General features: G+C 37.3%; 1 protein-coding gene across 15 annotated transcripts in view; it reads left to right on the top strand.

Moving 5' to 3' along the window:
* Window positions 1-18,013, top strand: part of Sdccag8 (SHH signaling and ciliogenesis regulator SDCCAG8) — a 200,243-nt gene that overhangs the window by 122,772 nt on the left and 59,458 nt on the right. For all 15 annotated transcript variants that reach the window (XR_002025980.2, XR_783991.2, XR_002025982.2 and 12 more), the window contains exons 14-16: window positions 2,043-2,170; window positions 4,324-4,432; window positions 13,360-13,491. Coding sequence is in view for 5 of the 15 variants with exons in the window: in XM_010642586.2 (XP_010640888.1) it covers window positions 2,043-2,170; window positions 4,324-4,432; window positions 13,360-13,491 (369 nt within the window). In the remaining 10 variants the exon portion in view is untranslated. The remainder of the gene's footprint in view (window positions 1-2,042; window positions 2,171-4,323; window positions 4,433-13,359; window positions 13,492-18,013) is intronic.

The raw sequence follows: 18,013 nt of genomic DNA on the forward strand, positions 1-18,013 counted from the left end.
TATGACTTTTCTTCGTATACTTATTAATAATGCCTCCCTTTCACTCGAATGTATATTGCATTTTATGGTCGCCCAATTATTAGGGAACTCAGGGCCCCAAGACTCCCACCTGTATCCCCTGCTCTACCAGAGGTCTGACCTGGGCATGGCAACTGAGCAAGAGTCCGTGGATCTCTGCAAACTGCCTCCTTCAGCAGGAGAGTCTCCAGCTGACAAAGCCATTAACCAGGACTCTTTTCTAATATGTCTGAAGAAGATTTGCCTCCTTCATATAAGAAGAGCAGATTCTGTAGTTTCACTTAAAGGCTGCTCCCCTTTAATGGCAAGGGTATAAGAACATCCAGCCACTCAACATTCGGTGCCCACTTTCTGTGTGCAAAGTGCTGAGCTGAGCTCAAGGCAGAAAGAGACAAAGATGACCAAAGGAAGCTGGCAAGTAAACCAAGAACTAAGCAGTATCAGGCTGTCTTGTAGAGTGTATACAACATATTATTGAGGTCATGGAGGGAAGAATAGTTAATTCAGTAGATGGAGGCCAGAGAAGGTAAGATTGTGGAGCTAGTCCCTAAAGAAATAGTGTCCATCATGCAGGGGATTGGGTGATGGGCAGGGGGCATTCCAGGAGAGGAGGAAACATGTGCAGTGATCCATATAGCCAGAAAATGAGTGGTGTGGTGGAGGAGGCAAAAAGTATCCTCGTCTGACTCTCCATTTGTTACAATATACTAGTTTGGAACTAAGTGTGAGACGAGACCTTGGCCCACATCCAAGGGGTGTTGTTGTTAGAACGACCAGAAGGGACCTTTTTTCACATTTAGTGTGGACCCCCGATGATTCCATTTGAGTGAGGTGTGGGTGTATTTTCATTCTAGAATTTTACACTACAACGTTACCACATGCATTGACCAATTTCAATGCAGGCTTTCCTTATGTTGCTTTATAATTAGAAACCAGTGAATTGAAGTTCCACAGCGGTACATAGACTGGTAGTGATAGCTTTATGGAATTGTTTATTTTTAGTTTGGCAAAGGCTAGGCAGTAAATATCTCAATTAGTAAACTAAAGCAGCATGGTTGAGAAATGCCCACAAGGAGATCAGGAGTTAGAAAAAATTTAAGTCATTTAATAGAAGGAAACCTTCATAGCACTTACTGGAGAATCATCTTTGTGTGTGCGCGTGTGTGTGCGTGTGTGTGTGTGTATGTGTGCATGCACATGTATGTGTACACATGGGTGGCACAGATGCACTGGAAGTACCCATGGTGCTACCACAAGGAGGTCTTTTGCATGGCTCGTGTTGTAATTGCTTAGGAAGTCCTGTCTTTGGGAGTCGTTGGGGTTGGATAATGGCCTAAGGAATGAGTCCTGCTGCAGTAGGATGGGGTGTTATCTTGGACTAGAGAAGCTTTTCAATATGACCCAGGAGAGATTTTTCTTACGAAGTGCTAAGGGAAGTTACACATTTTCATTCTTCTATTCACATAATGTGTGAAAGTATTTAATGAAAATATGCATGTGACCCTGTCTAATTCACTGGCCTCTAGATAGTGTCCTACACTACATTTGAGATTCCATTTTAAATTTCAGAGGAATTCTGGAAGTGGCCCATGAAGCCTAAATTTTAAGAATGAAAGTTTTACTTAAACTGGGAATTAAATCACGCTCTTCACAGAATTCCAGGATCTTATTGACCATTTAGAAGATGAAAGATTAATTGGTAGCACAAAACAGAAAGAAATATTACAGAAAAAACAGTATGTGTGCTTTAAAATTATAAAATATCACTGTTTACCTGTTCTGATTTTTTAAATGTTGAGCCACTTTGTTTACTTCATTTGGTCTTGGGGCATGTATTTAACAGTGTAAGAAAAGTCCTTGGGATTTTTCCTCTCCTGGGGTTGAAGGTTAGATCCATGCAAAGATTGTTCTCTTGTTATGCTTAACAATTTACTAACATCAGCTTTCTGTGATCCATAGGGAAAACGATGCAGGTTTGTGCATCTGCAGGTTACATTTCTGTATGTCTCCTCTCTGTTTTGCAGACTGGAAAAAGATAGCATTCAGCAGAGCCTTAGCAATGAAGCAAAGGCCCAAGCCCTTCAGGCCCAGCAAAGAGAGCAGGAGCTGACACAGAAGATAGAGCAAATGGAGGCCCAGCATGACAAAACTGGTAGGTGGTAGGGAAAGATTAGAGCCTGGGCACTCGCTCACAAGCCGGGCCCACGCCTTACTGTGAAATGACATCAGGAACACCTGTAACCTTTGGCTGGCCGAAGGGAGCAGATGCTAACTACACCGGAGATTCCGAATTACATATTAGTTAGCGTTTAAAAGAGAAAATGGAAAGTATTGCCCACTGTCTGTTGATTTCAGAGTGCTGCTCTCACATCTGTTGCACCATCTGGATTATGAGTTTATTTACCTGTGTTCAAGAAACGTAAAGCTGAGAGAGACCACAACAAAGTAGAAAAACAAAGGGCTTGTTTTTGGCTGGGTTTTCAGGCACACATGTTATATAAAGAAAATAGCATCAGAAGCTCTGCGGGAAATGCTCTGAGCTTACAGTTAGAGTCTCCTGAATAGCATTGAACAGTTCCCACAGTACACACATTATAGCTACTCTAAAAGCCTAATGAGTTTGCTTCAGCATCCAAACTGGAGAAAAGCTTTAGCCATTAATCGGTTCTTAATTCACTGTCGCAGCTGGATGTAATTCAGTGGCTCCAAATTGATATGTTCCTTTATTTAATCTTTGCAGCTTCGAACATTTTTAGCATTTGTATGATTTCCCCACCTCCCCCAATCCAATCTAGAGTGATGTTTAATCCTTTGCATTCTTCAAGTTCTCACAACTGTTGTTAAAATTCACTAATACAAGGCATTGACCACAGCTGGCAGCTTGGCTAAAAATTGCCATCTTTCATCACATTGGCAACTATTCTGCAGACAGAGTTGGCCAGTAACTCTTTACCTTTAATTTGAAAGTAAAATGCACTTTGAAAATAGGCAGTTTGATTTGTTCAGTCAGAGCAGTATGTACTTCCTTTCACTTTTGAGTTGTGTGTTCACAGACAGTGTTAGTCAAAACAAGACAGTGTCAGTCATTATAATTCCACACCACATACTTCATGCTGATTGTACTATTAAAAAAAAAGTTTAATTGATCCTGTCTCTTCCAGAAAAATGTTGCTTAATTTTAGGGCCTTGATTTATTTTGCTTTGTATGCTATGTGCTTTTTGACAATCATTAGGTAAAATTGAAAAGGAATAAAGGGACTATTTAAGCCTTATACTTAGAGAGGTAATGGTCACAGTATTTAATGTATATTGTATTTGGTGACACAGTAAAAAAATTTCTCATTTCGTAGGTGAAAAATCCCTAACATGAAATACATTAAATAATCTATTTACTTATAAAGAAGCAAATACCATGACTCACAGTTCCCTCTTGTACTTTCAGTAGGGATTTTCTTCTCACAGCATTTGGCCAGAAGAAATGAAAGTTTACCAGATTCAGTAGATGTTTTTACACTAAAAGCAAAGAGAGAATTACAGGGGTAAATTATTGTTTGCCCCCATGCTAGCAAGAGCCTGGTGATCAAGAGTTTTAGGCAGAATCTGAGCTTTCAACTGTTCAATGCGCCTTATAAACACTTTCGTTTATTTTGCATCTGTGCACATGTGTGCACATGTGCACACACACACACACACACACACACACACACACACACACACGCACACACCCCACCATCTTCAATTTCTTTGACCAGAACTCCACTGGAGCACACATTATTGACAATAAGTTCCAAATTCTAGGGGAAATTGTATATTCCATCTTCATAATTAGAGAAGCGGGGGAGGTGCTGGTAAACACTGCTCAAATGTGAAACATAAAGCATGAATTACAGTGTAAAGGAAAATTCCTCGATGATTTTAGTTTCGAATTATCTGGTTGTAAGATTTTTTGACACTGTTTATAGTAAAATTGTCAAAATAAAAATATAATATCTTGCATATTACAAAGATATAAGCATCTATGACTCTGCTTGAGGTATTTGACAGTTTATGAACATGCTAAACTAAAATGTTGCACCAAGCTGATATGATCAAAAATGTTGCTGCTGTATAATTTTATCATAAAAATAAATGTCTCACAAGATTCTGTCTTACCAGATCCTTTAAATTGTGACACTGAAAGTAATCTAGTGGCTTCTAGGAAATAGGTAGTGATCTAAAACACTTCACTACTTTTTTTGCATTTGGAAGCATTGCAGAGCTACAGCAACAAACATCTGATGTTGATGGGGTTGTTGTTATTTCTAGAAAAAGAGCAGTATTCTCTGATGACCTCCCAGAATACATTTTTGATAAAGTTAAAGGAAGAGTGCTGTTCATTAGTCAAGAAACTGGAGCAGATCTCTCAAAAAAGCAGGTAGGTAAAGTTATACAGTATTTTTAGAGCACTGTTTGATTACTATAATTTTTTTCCCTAAAAAACAGCATTCCTGATGTTATAATCTAATGTTCAAATTAGTTATCTATTGATATGTTTCCTGTGAAAATATTTTCTCCCTATGGATGTTTTCTTTATTGTTTGTTCAGACACATTGATATCTTTCATAGTTATGTACTCATACCATTATTTGACTGCTTTAATGTTTGGTTTTGAAAATTATGAAGTTTCAGAAAACAAAGGTTAAGGTGGCAGTTAGTCTATAAAGGACACAGTACGTAAAGCAGTTTTAAAATCTTCTGTTGATATAGTTAACTGTAGATTTTAACCCATTATCACAGTCTTCTGTGAACACACAAAAGGTACCTTCACACCAAATAATTAGGGAAATTAAGGAGACAGTGGTGCTTGATACACACAACAGCTTGAGACAGGAATTCTTACCTTGTTTTACCAATAAGAAAACCAAAATAGCTAGTCTAAATAACTGGGGAATCAGAGAACTAAGGTTCTCAGCTAGACCTTTGTGATTCTCATGTCAACAGTCTTTCTTACAATAATTGCAGTATTTTATATCTACTACTATGAAAAATTCAGGCTGGCCAGACAGGGTGGCATACATTGTGGCCTCAGCTATTCAGGAGGATGACGCAGGAGGACCACTTAGGTCCAGGAATTTGAGGCCAGCCTGAGCAACATGGTGAGATCCCTTCTCTTGAACAGAAGAGAGAAGACAGATGGGGGAGAGAAAAGAAGAAGAAAGACAAGGAGAGGGAGAAGGAGAAATAAAAGGAAGACGGAGGAGAAGGAGGAGGAGGAGGAAGATGAAGGGAGGGAGGAAGAAAAGAGGGAAAGGGAGAATAGAGAACTCAGGCCACAGTGTCAATGCTGAGAACTGTTAGGAAGGAAAACAGTAACCTTAAATTTGTCTGAAGCCAGCTCATGTGGCATACAATAGCTAACCTGAGAACCAAGGTTGACCTGTACCGCATGCTGCTGGGCCCGCTTTCCCTCCTATAGCTCTAGCCTCCTCCAGATCCTCCTCCAGAACTTGTTCTGTACACCTCAACATCAGCATCCCTCCAGCTTTTCTTGTTATGCTTCCTCCAACTCCTGACCACAACTTTATGAATTGAATGTTGTGTTACTTTATATCTGACATAGATGGCATTCAATACATATTTATTGAGTGAGGAATGAATGAATGAAACAAACAGACTTGTGTCTTCTGTCAACCTGTTCCTTAATTGTGATAGCAATGTGTAGGAACAAACATTTTGTAATTCAAAAAGAACTGTGTTTGAAACTTGGTTTGCCACTTAACTGTGTAACCTGGGGTACATTGCCTCATCTCCCCAAACCTGTTTCTCCCTCTGTAGAATTGTTTCTAAAACCATATTGCAGGAATGTGGTGGGAATGAGATCTGTGTATGTAGAACATCCATACTTGCACGTACCAGTCTTGCTCGGTATCTGTGGTGTTTGGCTCAGAACCCTCATGGATCCCAAAGTCTGCAGTTGGTCAACTCTTTTTAAAAATGGATTCAGAGCACACAAATATGGAAGTCCACTGTGTGAAGCAGCTGGAATGGCGCTTGACCTGTAGTAACACACACTAGCTGCTGTTGCTGTCGTTGGTGATGTGTCTTTAAGGGTTTTGACTGATCATTTGGCAAACTCTTCACCAGACTTCTACTGCCTTTTCCTGATAAACATAAAGTCTGTATTACAGTGAAAACCTTTTGAAGGGTAGAGCAGCATCAGGAAGAGGTGGATCTGGTTATAGTGCAGGTCTTGCTCTGGCATTTTGCTTGAGAAATCTGACGAATTAAAATTAGCACCTATTATAACTACAGCTTGATTTGAAACTAAGGCCTGGAGAGTAGTAAACACTTGATCAATTACTATTTTAAAATCTTTTAAGATCCCCTAAAGTTTACAAAAGTACACTTTGTGTGCCTCACAGAAGAGGAGTAGGTAGGGTAAACTGTGATTTTTAGGGTTGTTTGCTTTTAATCTTTTATTGATTTAGACTTGTTTCTCCCTGGCTTCCTAATATAACATTTTTCAGCAACTTGTTCATGCCAAATGTAGCATTCTACTTTGATATTACCATTTGCTTTGAAACCACCTATAAAACTCAAAGGGCTTAGAGTGTTTCTTTTTAAATAAAAACTATAACATCAATAAGCCCTGTAGAAGCCCTCCCAGAATGTGGTTCCGCATTCCCTATACCAAACTTTTAGGATAAATAATTTCCCTTCTGCTTTGAACTGTGGAAAATGTTCTAAAGTTTGGTCATTGTGGCAACTCAGTCTCCAAAATAAGTACCTAATCCATATGGTAACCATGGTCCAGATTTTCCTCAGAGTGCCACAGTAAAATTTTCCCTGAAAGCAGGTGTATTTGTTTTTTATTGATCAGTAATTTAAAACATATTTGTTCCTTGCCTTTCCCTAGTAGCAACATTTCTTTAAGGCTTTTATATTATTCAAAGTGCCACACTAACCAAATGGACTCCTACTATTTAAAAATCAGCTTTTTTCTGCACAGATCCAGTCACTTGACTAGAGCCCATGCAGAATCACTAGGGAAGCTGACAGCCTGGGCTCGGCTCACCATGCCCAGATCCTCGTCCTCTCTGCCCACCCTCCTGCTAGGCTGCTCTGTGAAAACGTTGTGAAGTGGTACCTCTGTGTGTGTCTGTGGTACGTGTTTTCTCCCCACGGAGACCGTAAGTCGCATTGTGACAGTGAGGATCGCTTCTGTTCTCTGGAAGCCTCCATAGCGATTAGCACCGCTCTCTCGCTGCCACCGTGACTCCATGCCGTGCGTGGAGTGGTGTCTGCAACCCCAGGCTTTGTGAATGGCAGGCATGTGCCATTTTAAAACCCAAAATGAAATGCCGATTCTGTGCATTTTTACAGCTTGTTTTTGACCATCAGGCAAGAGAATTAATTCCATTTTGCTTTTAATTGGCACCAGGCAGACATTCTGGCTGATTTTAGTTGAAGCACAGATAAACTTCAGCTCACCCTTCGTCTGTATTCCCCAGTACTCTGAAAGCTTATTGCAGTTAGGAGGCTGTTTCTGAGGGAGGTAAATAGAGATATTTAAATATCTTCCACACAACTGTGATTTTTCTTTATCAAACTGAAGGAAATGTTCCCTCTCCCCGGGCACTAAGATGAATCAGCAGTAAAATAGCAGTGTGATTTGCAGTGCGATCTAAAACCTGGCCTGGGAAGAGCTCGAAAGGTTGGGCACTGGCCGAGAGTGAGTCTCTGCCAGCGTTGGAGTGGAGACCCTGTGTACTGGAGATCAAGTATGTGCTAGGTCTTAGTCTTTCTCCACTTGCGCACTGAAAGAACAGGAAAGAGCACAGAACCGAGGTCTACGTGGTTTTGCTTCTCTTCTTTCTTTTCCGTCATTGTCACTTTCTGGGTTGCTAGGCTTGTGGATTGATGTCTAACACTGCCCATTGTGTATTTGTGATTTGCGTTTTGTAATTAAGAGGAACAATGGGAGTCCATGGGGTCTCGTTATATATAATGGTTGGTTTAATTTGTTTCACTTCTATCTTGTTAATTGTAAATTGATCATTAAGATTTGAATTCTAATCTGTCACCAGGGTTGTGAGTATTGAAGCTAGAGCAATGATCCTGGTTTTAATCACTGATGATGAGAAACAAATTTTATAATTTTGGTACATATTGCAGTTCATATATTTTAACACTGTATTTTATGGTGTTATAAATATTGTTAAATGACTTTTAGTGTAGTTTTACTGTGTGGACTATAATGTATAAATTATATTACTGTTTTGGCAACAGTAGGTATCCAACTGTGTGAGTTTAATTGAAGTAAAGAACACACACCCGGTTGAACTATATTTTTTCCCCTGCATGTTTAGATGATATTAGGTTGGGATACTACAAAAATTATATTCTGTAAGAGGAGGATTATGGCCTTCTGTTAATTGTTACCAAAAGTCAAACCAGAATCTAAAAGAATTAAAAATTAAGGTGTCATATTTTCCTTTTAAAAGCAATTATCATTGTAATCTGAATTATAGTAAAGTATCTTCTATTTCATGCAAATGCAATTACACAATGTAACTGGTACATAAAAATCCAAGGAAAAATCCATGCTTCTGTAAAGCCAGAAAATAGCTACATTTTCTATGAAAATGGATTAGAGTCAATTATCCTTTTATATGAAGCTAGGACAATCATGCCACAAATATATCTCAAAACTAACATAGAAACTTGTAAGTTTATTTTTTGAACTTTGCAAATCAATTATTCCATGACTGTATTTTGAGCTCTGTAGAGGTAAAGGAAAATGTACACACACATATACCCAATTTTTAGTGGACAAATGGGAGTTAGCAGGAAAATTACCACTATAAATTTTAAATAATGCAAAGCAGAAAAAGATTGTTACAGTAACACTTGATAGCAGTGTGCACTTTACAAATAGCATTTATATTTTTTGATTATGTAAGACATCTTCAAGGTTGAGAATTTGGAAAATGCAAAAAAGAATTAAGGAAAAAATTCCTGTGGCATTACCATCCAGAGATGACTATTGCTACCTTTTAACATATTTCCTTTGACTCATCTTCCATATGTATGTAAATGTATTATGTACACAGACATTTATATTATGACTGAGATTATGATAAGTAGAGTCTTGCATCTGCTTTTTACTTAATATCTCATTAATGAACATTTTTCTACATCAATAAACACTCTGGAAACAAAATTTAATTGAATCATCTGTATGCATAATAATTCATTAGACATTTAAGAAGTTTCCAATTTTTAAATTTTATGAACAATATAACTATCACTGTACAGAAGTCTGAATTTTTGTTATTTCTCTCAGTAGAGAAATCTAAAAAAGAACTGCTGGTCCAAAGATTATGAATCCTTGTAATGGTATTACTGTGTGTTAGTTAAGTATTATACTAAGTTCTAGTCCCTATGTATGTGCTTGTGTCCTTAGTGACATTAAAAAGCAAGAGATTTACAAACAAGCGAGAAACAATATTGCGCAGTAGGTGAACCCACAGCTTTATAGTTGGAAAGCCTAGCTAATCGCTATTTGGGTGACCTTAGGTAAATCATTAAACTTCATATTTACGTCACAGAGAAAAGGAAATGAACAATTATCTTCTCACTTAATTGAGCTCAATAAAGTAAAGGATGGATTTCACTAGTTGTTATAGAGTTAACATGCAAAAAATATCTGACAATATAATTTGGTTTTAGGATGCATTTCTTTGAATAATATTTTTTTCTTTGAATGATATTGAAACAATATTTTACAAATATTTATTGAACCCTTCTGTTTCTTCTTCTGCAAATATTTTTCATGGCTTTTGTACTTTTCTGAATTGTAATCTTTTGAAGTGGCATTAGCAGTTTAATGATGCTTGTCATTTTTGTCTTATTTTTTGTAAACATTTTCCTAATTATCTATATTCTTAAAATAATACCTTTAATTTTAGAAGAGTTTTATGTTCACAGCAAAGTTAAGTAAATGTACAGAGAATTCTTATCTATCCCATTTCAACCAACTTCCTCTGCTGTCAGTATTTACATTTTTTGTTTTATTAAACATTTTAAAAAATAAAAATAACTTTAAAAATATGTCCATTGTAAAAATTCCTAAAATGTGAAAAAGAATGGATAAAGAAAATTACAAATACTTGTAATCCTACTATCCAGAAATAATTGATATTAATATTTGGTATGAATGTTAAAAGATATTTAAGTTATAAAATGAAGTTATATTATACATGCTAATTTTTAAAGTTTTTCCTTGCTGTACAATGCTGTATCTTTAAGGCAATAAGTTACACTTGTAAATAGCCTCATACTCATAATACTATCTTGATCTCTTATTATAGAAGATAATCAGTTTCCTATTGATAGATTTCTGAGTTATCTTTCCAGATATTGAGTTGCAAAGCAAGCTTTTTTTCTAGAAACAGTGCTACAATGAATATCCTCATACAAATCTTTTTTCAAATACTGTATAAGATTTTTATATATAAAAATTTTATATTTTCATATTGTAGAATCTTTTTTCTTTTGTGATATTTTTCCTTTAAAAAATACATTTTTGCTTGGAAAGTTCCTGACAACAAATAAATGTTCTGTGTTTTTTTCTTATCTAGCATAAAGGTATTTTTGTCTTCTTTTGGAATTTATTTTACTGTGTAATATAATAAGAGATAATAATTTTGGAAGGAGTACTAACTTAAAATCTTATAACTACTACTAAGTTTTTTACATTATATGTGACTTTGAAAGGAGAAACAAATTATTAACCATCAGGATATTTCAAATAAGAGTACATTCTTATTAAGAGAAGCAAATGTTAATGAGTACTTGATCTAAACTTGAAAATAAAACAGGCCATGTTCTCACTTACAATCTCTAAGAAAGATGAAGCTTAGAGCACAATCCAAGAGAATAAATTATAAGCTAATGTATGCACAAAGGCTAGAGGTAGTTTCAAAAAATGTGCTGACATATTGAGAACTGAAAGATATTAACCTGCACAAACTTCCTTTGGGATGACACTTGAAAAAGATGAAAACAAAGTGAGGAATGAATTAAAATCAAGAGAGTGATCCATTCCTCTGAGTAGCTTGGTTTTCGGGTATGAGTTCCTTTAGCAAATCCAGAGCCTTTATTGATTAAAAAAAAATAGGAAGGATAGTACTGAAAAGAGAAATCCTTCCTTTGGAGGATATCAGTTTTACATAAAGGGTCTGTAAACTTTAGGAAATAAGATAATCATTAACCTGGAAACTATTGATAATATAGAAGAATTTTAAATCTTCCTTTCTAATTGTTGAGGCAGTCAGGCATGAGGAGATGGTGGCAGTGAGCAACAATTCAGAGCTTAATTTTTAAAATGACAAGGATACAATTTTTCTTAGATATCTTTCTGATCTCCTAATTTTGAGACTTGCTTTGTCATCTGCCCCAAAGAACATCAGCCACCACCAGAAAAGGTATCTGTGACCCCAAATAAAATACATGTGAAGACAGAAAACCTTGGGGGAAGTACCTGGCTCAGCAGAGTGGAGAAAGGTGAATCTTGTGTCTACATAGGGCGTATGTATAGGCAAAACAAACTGCTCTCAATTCCAAATATACTGAGAAGACAGAAGAGTAGAACATAGGGCAGAAACCAAAATTACAGACTCCATCTCCACGCCTTGCAGCCAGATGACTGTTCCTTCTCCACACAGAAGACCTAGGGCCTTTCTCTCTGAAGAGGTTAAGCCAGAGACCCCTGGCTACACCAGGAATGCAGAAGGTAGAATAGAGGGATTAAGAGAAAGCCTGCATTCTGAAAGGTGAGATTCTCACTCTCTACTTCCACCCACCTCCGAGGCCACAGACAGTCCAGGTTGTACCCAAGAGCAGAATGACCACAGTGAGAAGAAAGATGGTGATGCTCGGCTAGTCTCCCATCGCAGAAAAGATGGCTTCGTAATCACCCACCCACTAATTTGGAGAAAATTAATGTACACAGTGCAAATATACTACTAGGATAGCAAGGATCAATATTTAAGTAGTTTTGATAGTGTAAATACATTAATTGAACCTCATCTGAAATACTGGTAATTATACTGAGAGCTGGGCAAAAAAGGAGGGAGGCATGTAAAAGAAATTAATCTTTAACTGTCATAATAAGTCAGCAAAAATCTCATCATTAATGGAATAAGAGTTAGTTGTCTGAACATATCTAGAAATATGGAAATTGTGCTCGCTTCAGCAACACATATACTAAAATTAGAAATATGGAAGTAAATGTCAGAAAAAATAACTTTTAAAAATTTATACTATTTGTCACTGCTTAGCTTGATTGAGGGGTCACAGGACAAAAGGGTTCTGTTTTTCATTTTCAGGCCTTTCAGAGCTTATATTGACCAGGGTTAACCAGGGAAACAGAAACAACAGTGATCTATCGATCGATTGATTGATTTAGACTTAGATTGACCTGGACCTAGATCATTCAATACTTAGAGAGAAAGAAGAGAAAAAGAAAAGAAAAAGAAAGGAAGGAAGGGAGGGAGGGAAGGAGGAAGGAAGAAATAAGGGAAGAAAAGGGGAAAATAAGAAAAAGAATCATTTTAAGAGGTTGGTGTCTGCAATTGTGGACCCTTGGGAAGCCTGAGGGGCCCAGGAGGAGTTGTGGTTTAAGGGTAAAAGCAGTCTGCTGGCAGGGACCCTCACTGTTCACGGGAGGTTGGCCCTTGTTCTATTCAGACCTTCAACTGACTGAAGGAGGCCTGTCCACACTGTGGAGTAGAATCTGCTTTACTCAAATCCACTAATTTAAATGTTAATCTCATCCACAAAACACCTTCACAGAAACATCCAGAATAGTGTTTGGCCAAATATCTGGGCACTGTGGCCCAGCCAAGTTGACACATAAAATTAACTATCACAGAACTATTTGATATTCAACCATATGCCATTAAATTGGCTATGTTAACTAAAAGAAACTCTGTTATAGAAATTAGGCCTGGGACTGCTTCTTTAACAGCTTGGTGGCTGGCCTATAGTAAGCACTCAGTAAATATTTGTTCAGTAAGTGATGGTCTTTTTAAAAATAGTTGATCATTATAATTTTTGAATTGTTCCTTAGAGAAAGCATTTTCTGACAGAATATGTTTTTTTTGGGCGGGGGGTTCTTGTGTGTATTTTTTTGTCTAACACTTGAATCCCTACTGGGCACCTTGAAGTTTCTGAATATTTTCTTTTATATAAAATAATTTTAGTATGCTGACATTTAAGATAGAGTTATACAATAAAAATATGTTCTAGTTATAAGAACTTTTAATATCCATTATTTCTCTGTTTTAACCTTTCTAGATCCGAAATAGCTCTGCTGAGTCAAGAAAAAATATATACACATCATAAACTGGAGAAGTTACAGAGGAGAAATAATGAACTGGAGGAACAGTGTGTCCAGCATGGGAGAGTACATGAGACAATGAAGGAGAGGTAACAAAGCTCTACTGATCAGCTGATGTGTCATATGTTGACTGTGCTTGATCCACAGAGTGTGCAGAATAAGTAGAAATTAGGATGATTATGGTACTCCAGGAATATGCTCAAAATCTAATGTTTTTGTGATTATGCTTCCTCATTGTAGGTTGTTCTTGTATGCAGAGAGAACACATTCCATTTTTATTAAAGACATAGAATTAGATTTAACATGGGCTAGGGAAGGAAAACCATCTACTTTTAAGGTGTAGGTTGGCAAACTGTAGTATAGAATTTCAACTTTTTTTCTTCTGTGAATTAGGTTTTACACGCTTTGTGTAAGATAGGACATAAAATGGGTCTAAAGAGACTAAATAATTCATCAGAGGTTACTAAAGTCAAGAATGGACTCCGAACCCTGCACCCCTCTCTCGTGGTGTTCCTTTGAGCAAGTCACCCAGCCTCCCTGAGCATGTTTCTTCACTCATATATTGGTGCTGATAATGCTCATTTTTATATAAAGGTCAAGTAAAGGCTCCTGCTAAATATCATTTCCTAAACAATAGCCACCTAGTAAATGTCATTAGCAACTATTACTTGTTTCTCTATATTTAAAAAATTCAACGAGAGATTCGTAGTGTGCTCAAAGTTGCAGAGGGAATGAATGGTAAAAATTCAAGCTTGAATCCTGGTCTTTTGACTTCAAAGTTTTCTTCTGGTCCAGTGTTGTGGGATTTCTTTTTGGTAGTTAACAGAGCCTTTAATTTTTTGTGTGTGGATGTGCCACTTCTAATGTCTCCATGATAATGGATGCTCAAGGAATAAAGATCCCAGTATTCTATACCCAACAGTGAATTGCTTTCTGTAGACTAAGATTTCCGCACAGAAATCGAGTTACTGCAGCAACAACCAGTCTTCCAGTGGAGGTGGCTCCACCATCCCATCTCCATTCTATTTCCAGCCTCCTGCATCGGAAACAGTTACTGATATAACTGAGGGAAAGCTGAAATGTGTGTAGACTCCTTTCATTCTTTTAATTTAAAATAAACAGCATTAGAGGGCTGGAGAGTACTGTATATTTATAATTTTAATTACTTTATTGAATAGATAAAAAGCAGAACATAGTAGTTTTTTAGTTACTATAATATTATAGCATTCATTCACTTGTTAAAATATTTACTTAAATTCAGCAACAGTTTTAGGGTCAGGGTTCAGCAAATTTTTTTTTTTAAGTCGAGAAAGTAAGTATTTTAGAATTTGCAGGCCAGACATGGTCTCCACGATAGTCTTCTTTGTTTGGTTTTGTGGTTTTGGCCCTTTGAAAAAAGAAAGATCATTCTTAGTTAGAGTGCCAAGAAAACAAGAGAGAAGATTTTGAACAAGGGCCTAGTTTGCTCCTGTCCTATACATCCAACGCTTTGCCCATCCTATATGCAGCTTGAACTCAGGGCACTCTACCCCTGAGCTAGCTCCACAGCCCTTTTTAATTTTTTTTAATCTTGAGACAGGGTCACTACAAGTTGACCAGGCAGAACTCAAACTTGCTGCTCTCCTGTCTCAGACTCCCTGAGAGCTAGAATGACAGGCATTGCCACCGTGCCTGGCTTCTGTTTCTTTCCATGTTGTTGTAGTGCATTAGACTTGGCAAAAAAGTACATCTGCATTATGTACCTTGAATCAAGTCTGGAAAGTAACTGTTATTACAGTATTGGGTCCATTTCCAAATGAAGGACTAAGGCTTGGAAAGATAAACCTGCCAACTGAAGGTGAAAGTGCAAATTCATGATTCACTCCTTCAACAAATATTTATTGACTACTGCTATGTGTCCTGTTCTTTACCATGTGGTAGTAATAAAATAGCGAAAGGAGCTCCTATGGTTCCCACACTGATGGAGCTTACATCCTTATAGGGAAGAGAGATATTGGCAAAAGAATTTCATCAGTGTCTGATTAATTACAATTATGACCAGTTCTATAAAAAAGAAATATACTTTGTGGTACAAGCACATCTAATAAGGGGACTTGTCCTGATTAGGGAAACTTTCAGAGAGAAAGTAACACTTAAATCTGTAAGTGATGGTGTGGGGACTATTGGCCTTCTAGAGCAGGAATTGAGAAACTGTGCCTCGGCGGACAGCCCATTTTTTATGGCCTAAGAACATAGTTGTTCTCATTCATGGCTACTTTTATGCCACAGTGTCAGGGTTGAATAGTTAAGTCACTGGCTGTGGCCTCTTTGTCTGCAAAGCCTAATGTGTTTACTCTCTGCCCTACCCCTAGAAAAGTTTGCCAGCTCCTCTAGTAGAGGAAGGAAAACCTTAAAAGGAAAGGTTCTGAGGTAGAAAAGCATAGTAGTTTTTGAGGAAGATGAATAATTGTGTGTTTAACATAAAGAACAAGGGAGAGAGAGGCGTGAGAGGGAGGCAAGGGCCAGACCTACAGGCATTTATTACAGATCTTTAATTTTATCCTGTTACCAATGATAAGAAATAAAAAAATTTTTTTTAAAAAAAACAGAGCCTAATGATGTGATGCAATTGAATTTTAAAAATACCCCAGAGTAGATAATAAACGGGAGCAGAGCCATGGTGTTTACCCAAGGCCAGTTAGGTGGTGTTGTTGGCTTGTGCTGAAGTGATAATAATGGTTAGAAAGAGAAGCGAACTAGTTGGCAAATCACGTGGGAGGTAGCATCAACAGGACTTCATGGATTGGCTGCTGGTGTTGGGTAGCACACATCATGGATGGCAGCATGTTTCCGGCATGAGCAGTGAGTGCCTCGCAGCGTTAGTTATTGAGAACTAGAAAACATTCCAAAGAAGCAGGTCTGTGGTTGAGATCACCTGGGATGGGATGGGACCAAGCGTTACACCTCGGCCATGTTGAATTTAATATTCAAATGCACTGGATTAGTTGAATAAGCAAATGGACATAAGGGGCTAAATTCAGGAGAGATGTGTGGGCTGGAGATAAAATGAGATCACACGAAAGAACTTGATCTTAAAGAGCACCAACATTTTTAAAGGTAAAGCTAGAAGAAGAGCTTGAGAAAAAGCAACCTGAGACATAAGTAGACACCGAAAAACCCTGTTGTCACATAAGCCAAAGGATGAAGCTGCGTTAGGAAAGAGGAAGTGATCAGTCAGATGCTGCTGAGTGATTAAACAAGGCTCAAAAGTATCCGTTGGGCCTGGTGACAGGCACATCACTGGTTACATTAGTGAAAGCAGTTTTAGTTGAAGAGTGGGTGCAGACACCAGATTAGAGTGGATTGCAAAGTATGAGTTGAAATCTGAAGTAGCAAGTTGAAATCACTTTTTCATGGCATTTGGCTAATAAGGGAAAACAGAAAGCAAGAGCAGGACTAGTGGTGGGGGTATGTATTGGGAAAAGCATGTCTGACTGGGGAGTTTTTTGTTTTATATTACAGTGGATAGATGGAAAAGACCATGAAAATGGTAAATGTCAAGAAAGTTAAATGTTTCAGCTGGTAGCTTAGGACCTCTGGTGTCCACATAGGCAGTCTAGGGATTTCATGTAATAGTGTAGCTTTTTCTTTCTATTTCTACTTTAAAATAAGTATTGATTTACATACCCCCCCCACACACACACTGGAAAGTAGAAGAGTATGAGAGCCCCTCAGCGTCTACAGAGTAACAAGGCCCAGGGTCACTGACCCTGTGCTGAACACGGTCATTCTCTCCTCTGCTCAGGTCCTTGCGCACCCCCAGCAACCCTGGGTATTCTGTCAGGTCCACCATCCTACATGGTTCTTTTCCTTTTGTGTAGTAACACACTGTTTAAATTATATACATAGAACCATTGTCTAACAACATGAAGCCTCTGAAAGAAATCACAAGCTAGTAATGAATTCAAATTTGATAATTCCTCTGAATTAGCTTCAGAATGATCTTTACCAAATTCTCACATTCTGGTTTTCTAATGGAAATTTTATTCTTCAAAAGCTGATGCTAAAAATACAGTTTATAGTATTGATTTTTGTGCAATTCAACATTTTAATCTTGAGGAATTAAGGCTACTCATTATTTTTCTAAGAAGTACTTGCCTGAAATCTTAGCCTGTTTTCCATCATTTAAAAACAGAGTACCAGTTGAATTATACATTCAGAAATCAAAAATTCCAAAAAATGTCATAAAGCTATTTTTGTTTTGATTCTGTAACGTGAATTTAATTTCAAATCTACATTTTAGAATATATTTGGTGCTAAAATATGTCTTATGTTATTGGCCAATTGTGCTTTTTCTTGCATAATTAATATACTAAGGATTTAATTTATGTAAATAAAATAATGGCATTACTTATTAGATAGGGAAATTACTTCCTTTTTTTTTTTTTTTCTTGTACCGGGGATTGAACTCGGGTCCTTGTGCTTGCAAGGCAGGCCACCAAACCACTGAGCTAAATCCCCAGCCCTGGGAAATTACTTTCAAAAGAAATTTTAAATCATCTTTTCACTTACACTTAACTAAGATGCTTCTACTTAAAACATTTCTCTTTATCATATCATGCAACAATAATG

Source organism: Fukomys damarensis, unplaced genomic scaffold (assembly GCF_012274545.1).
Source record: "Fukomys damarensis isolate Sample0158 unplaced genomic scaffold, DMR_v1.0_HiC HiC_scaffold_11, whole genome shotgun sequence".
NCBI lineage: Eukaryota > Metazoa > Chordata > Mammalia > Rodentia > Bathyergidae > Fukomys > Fukomys damarensis.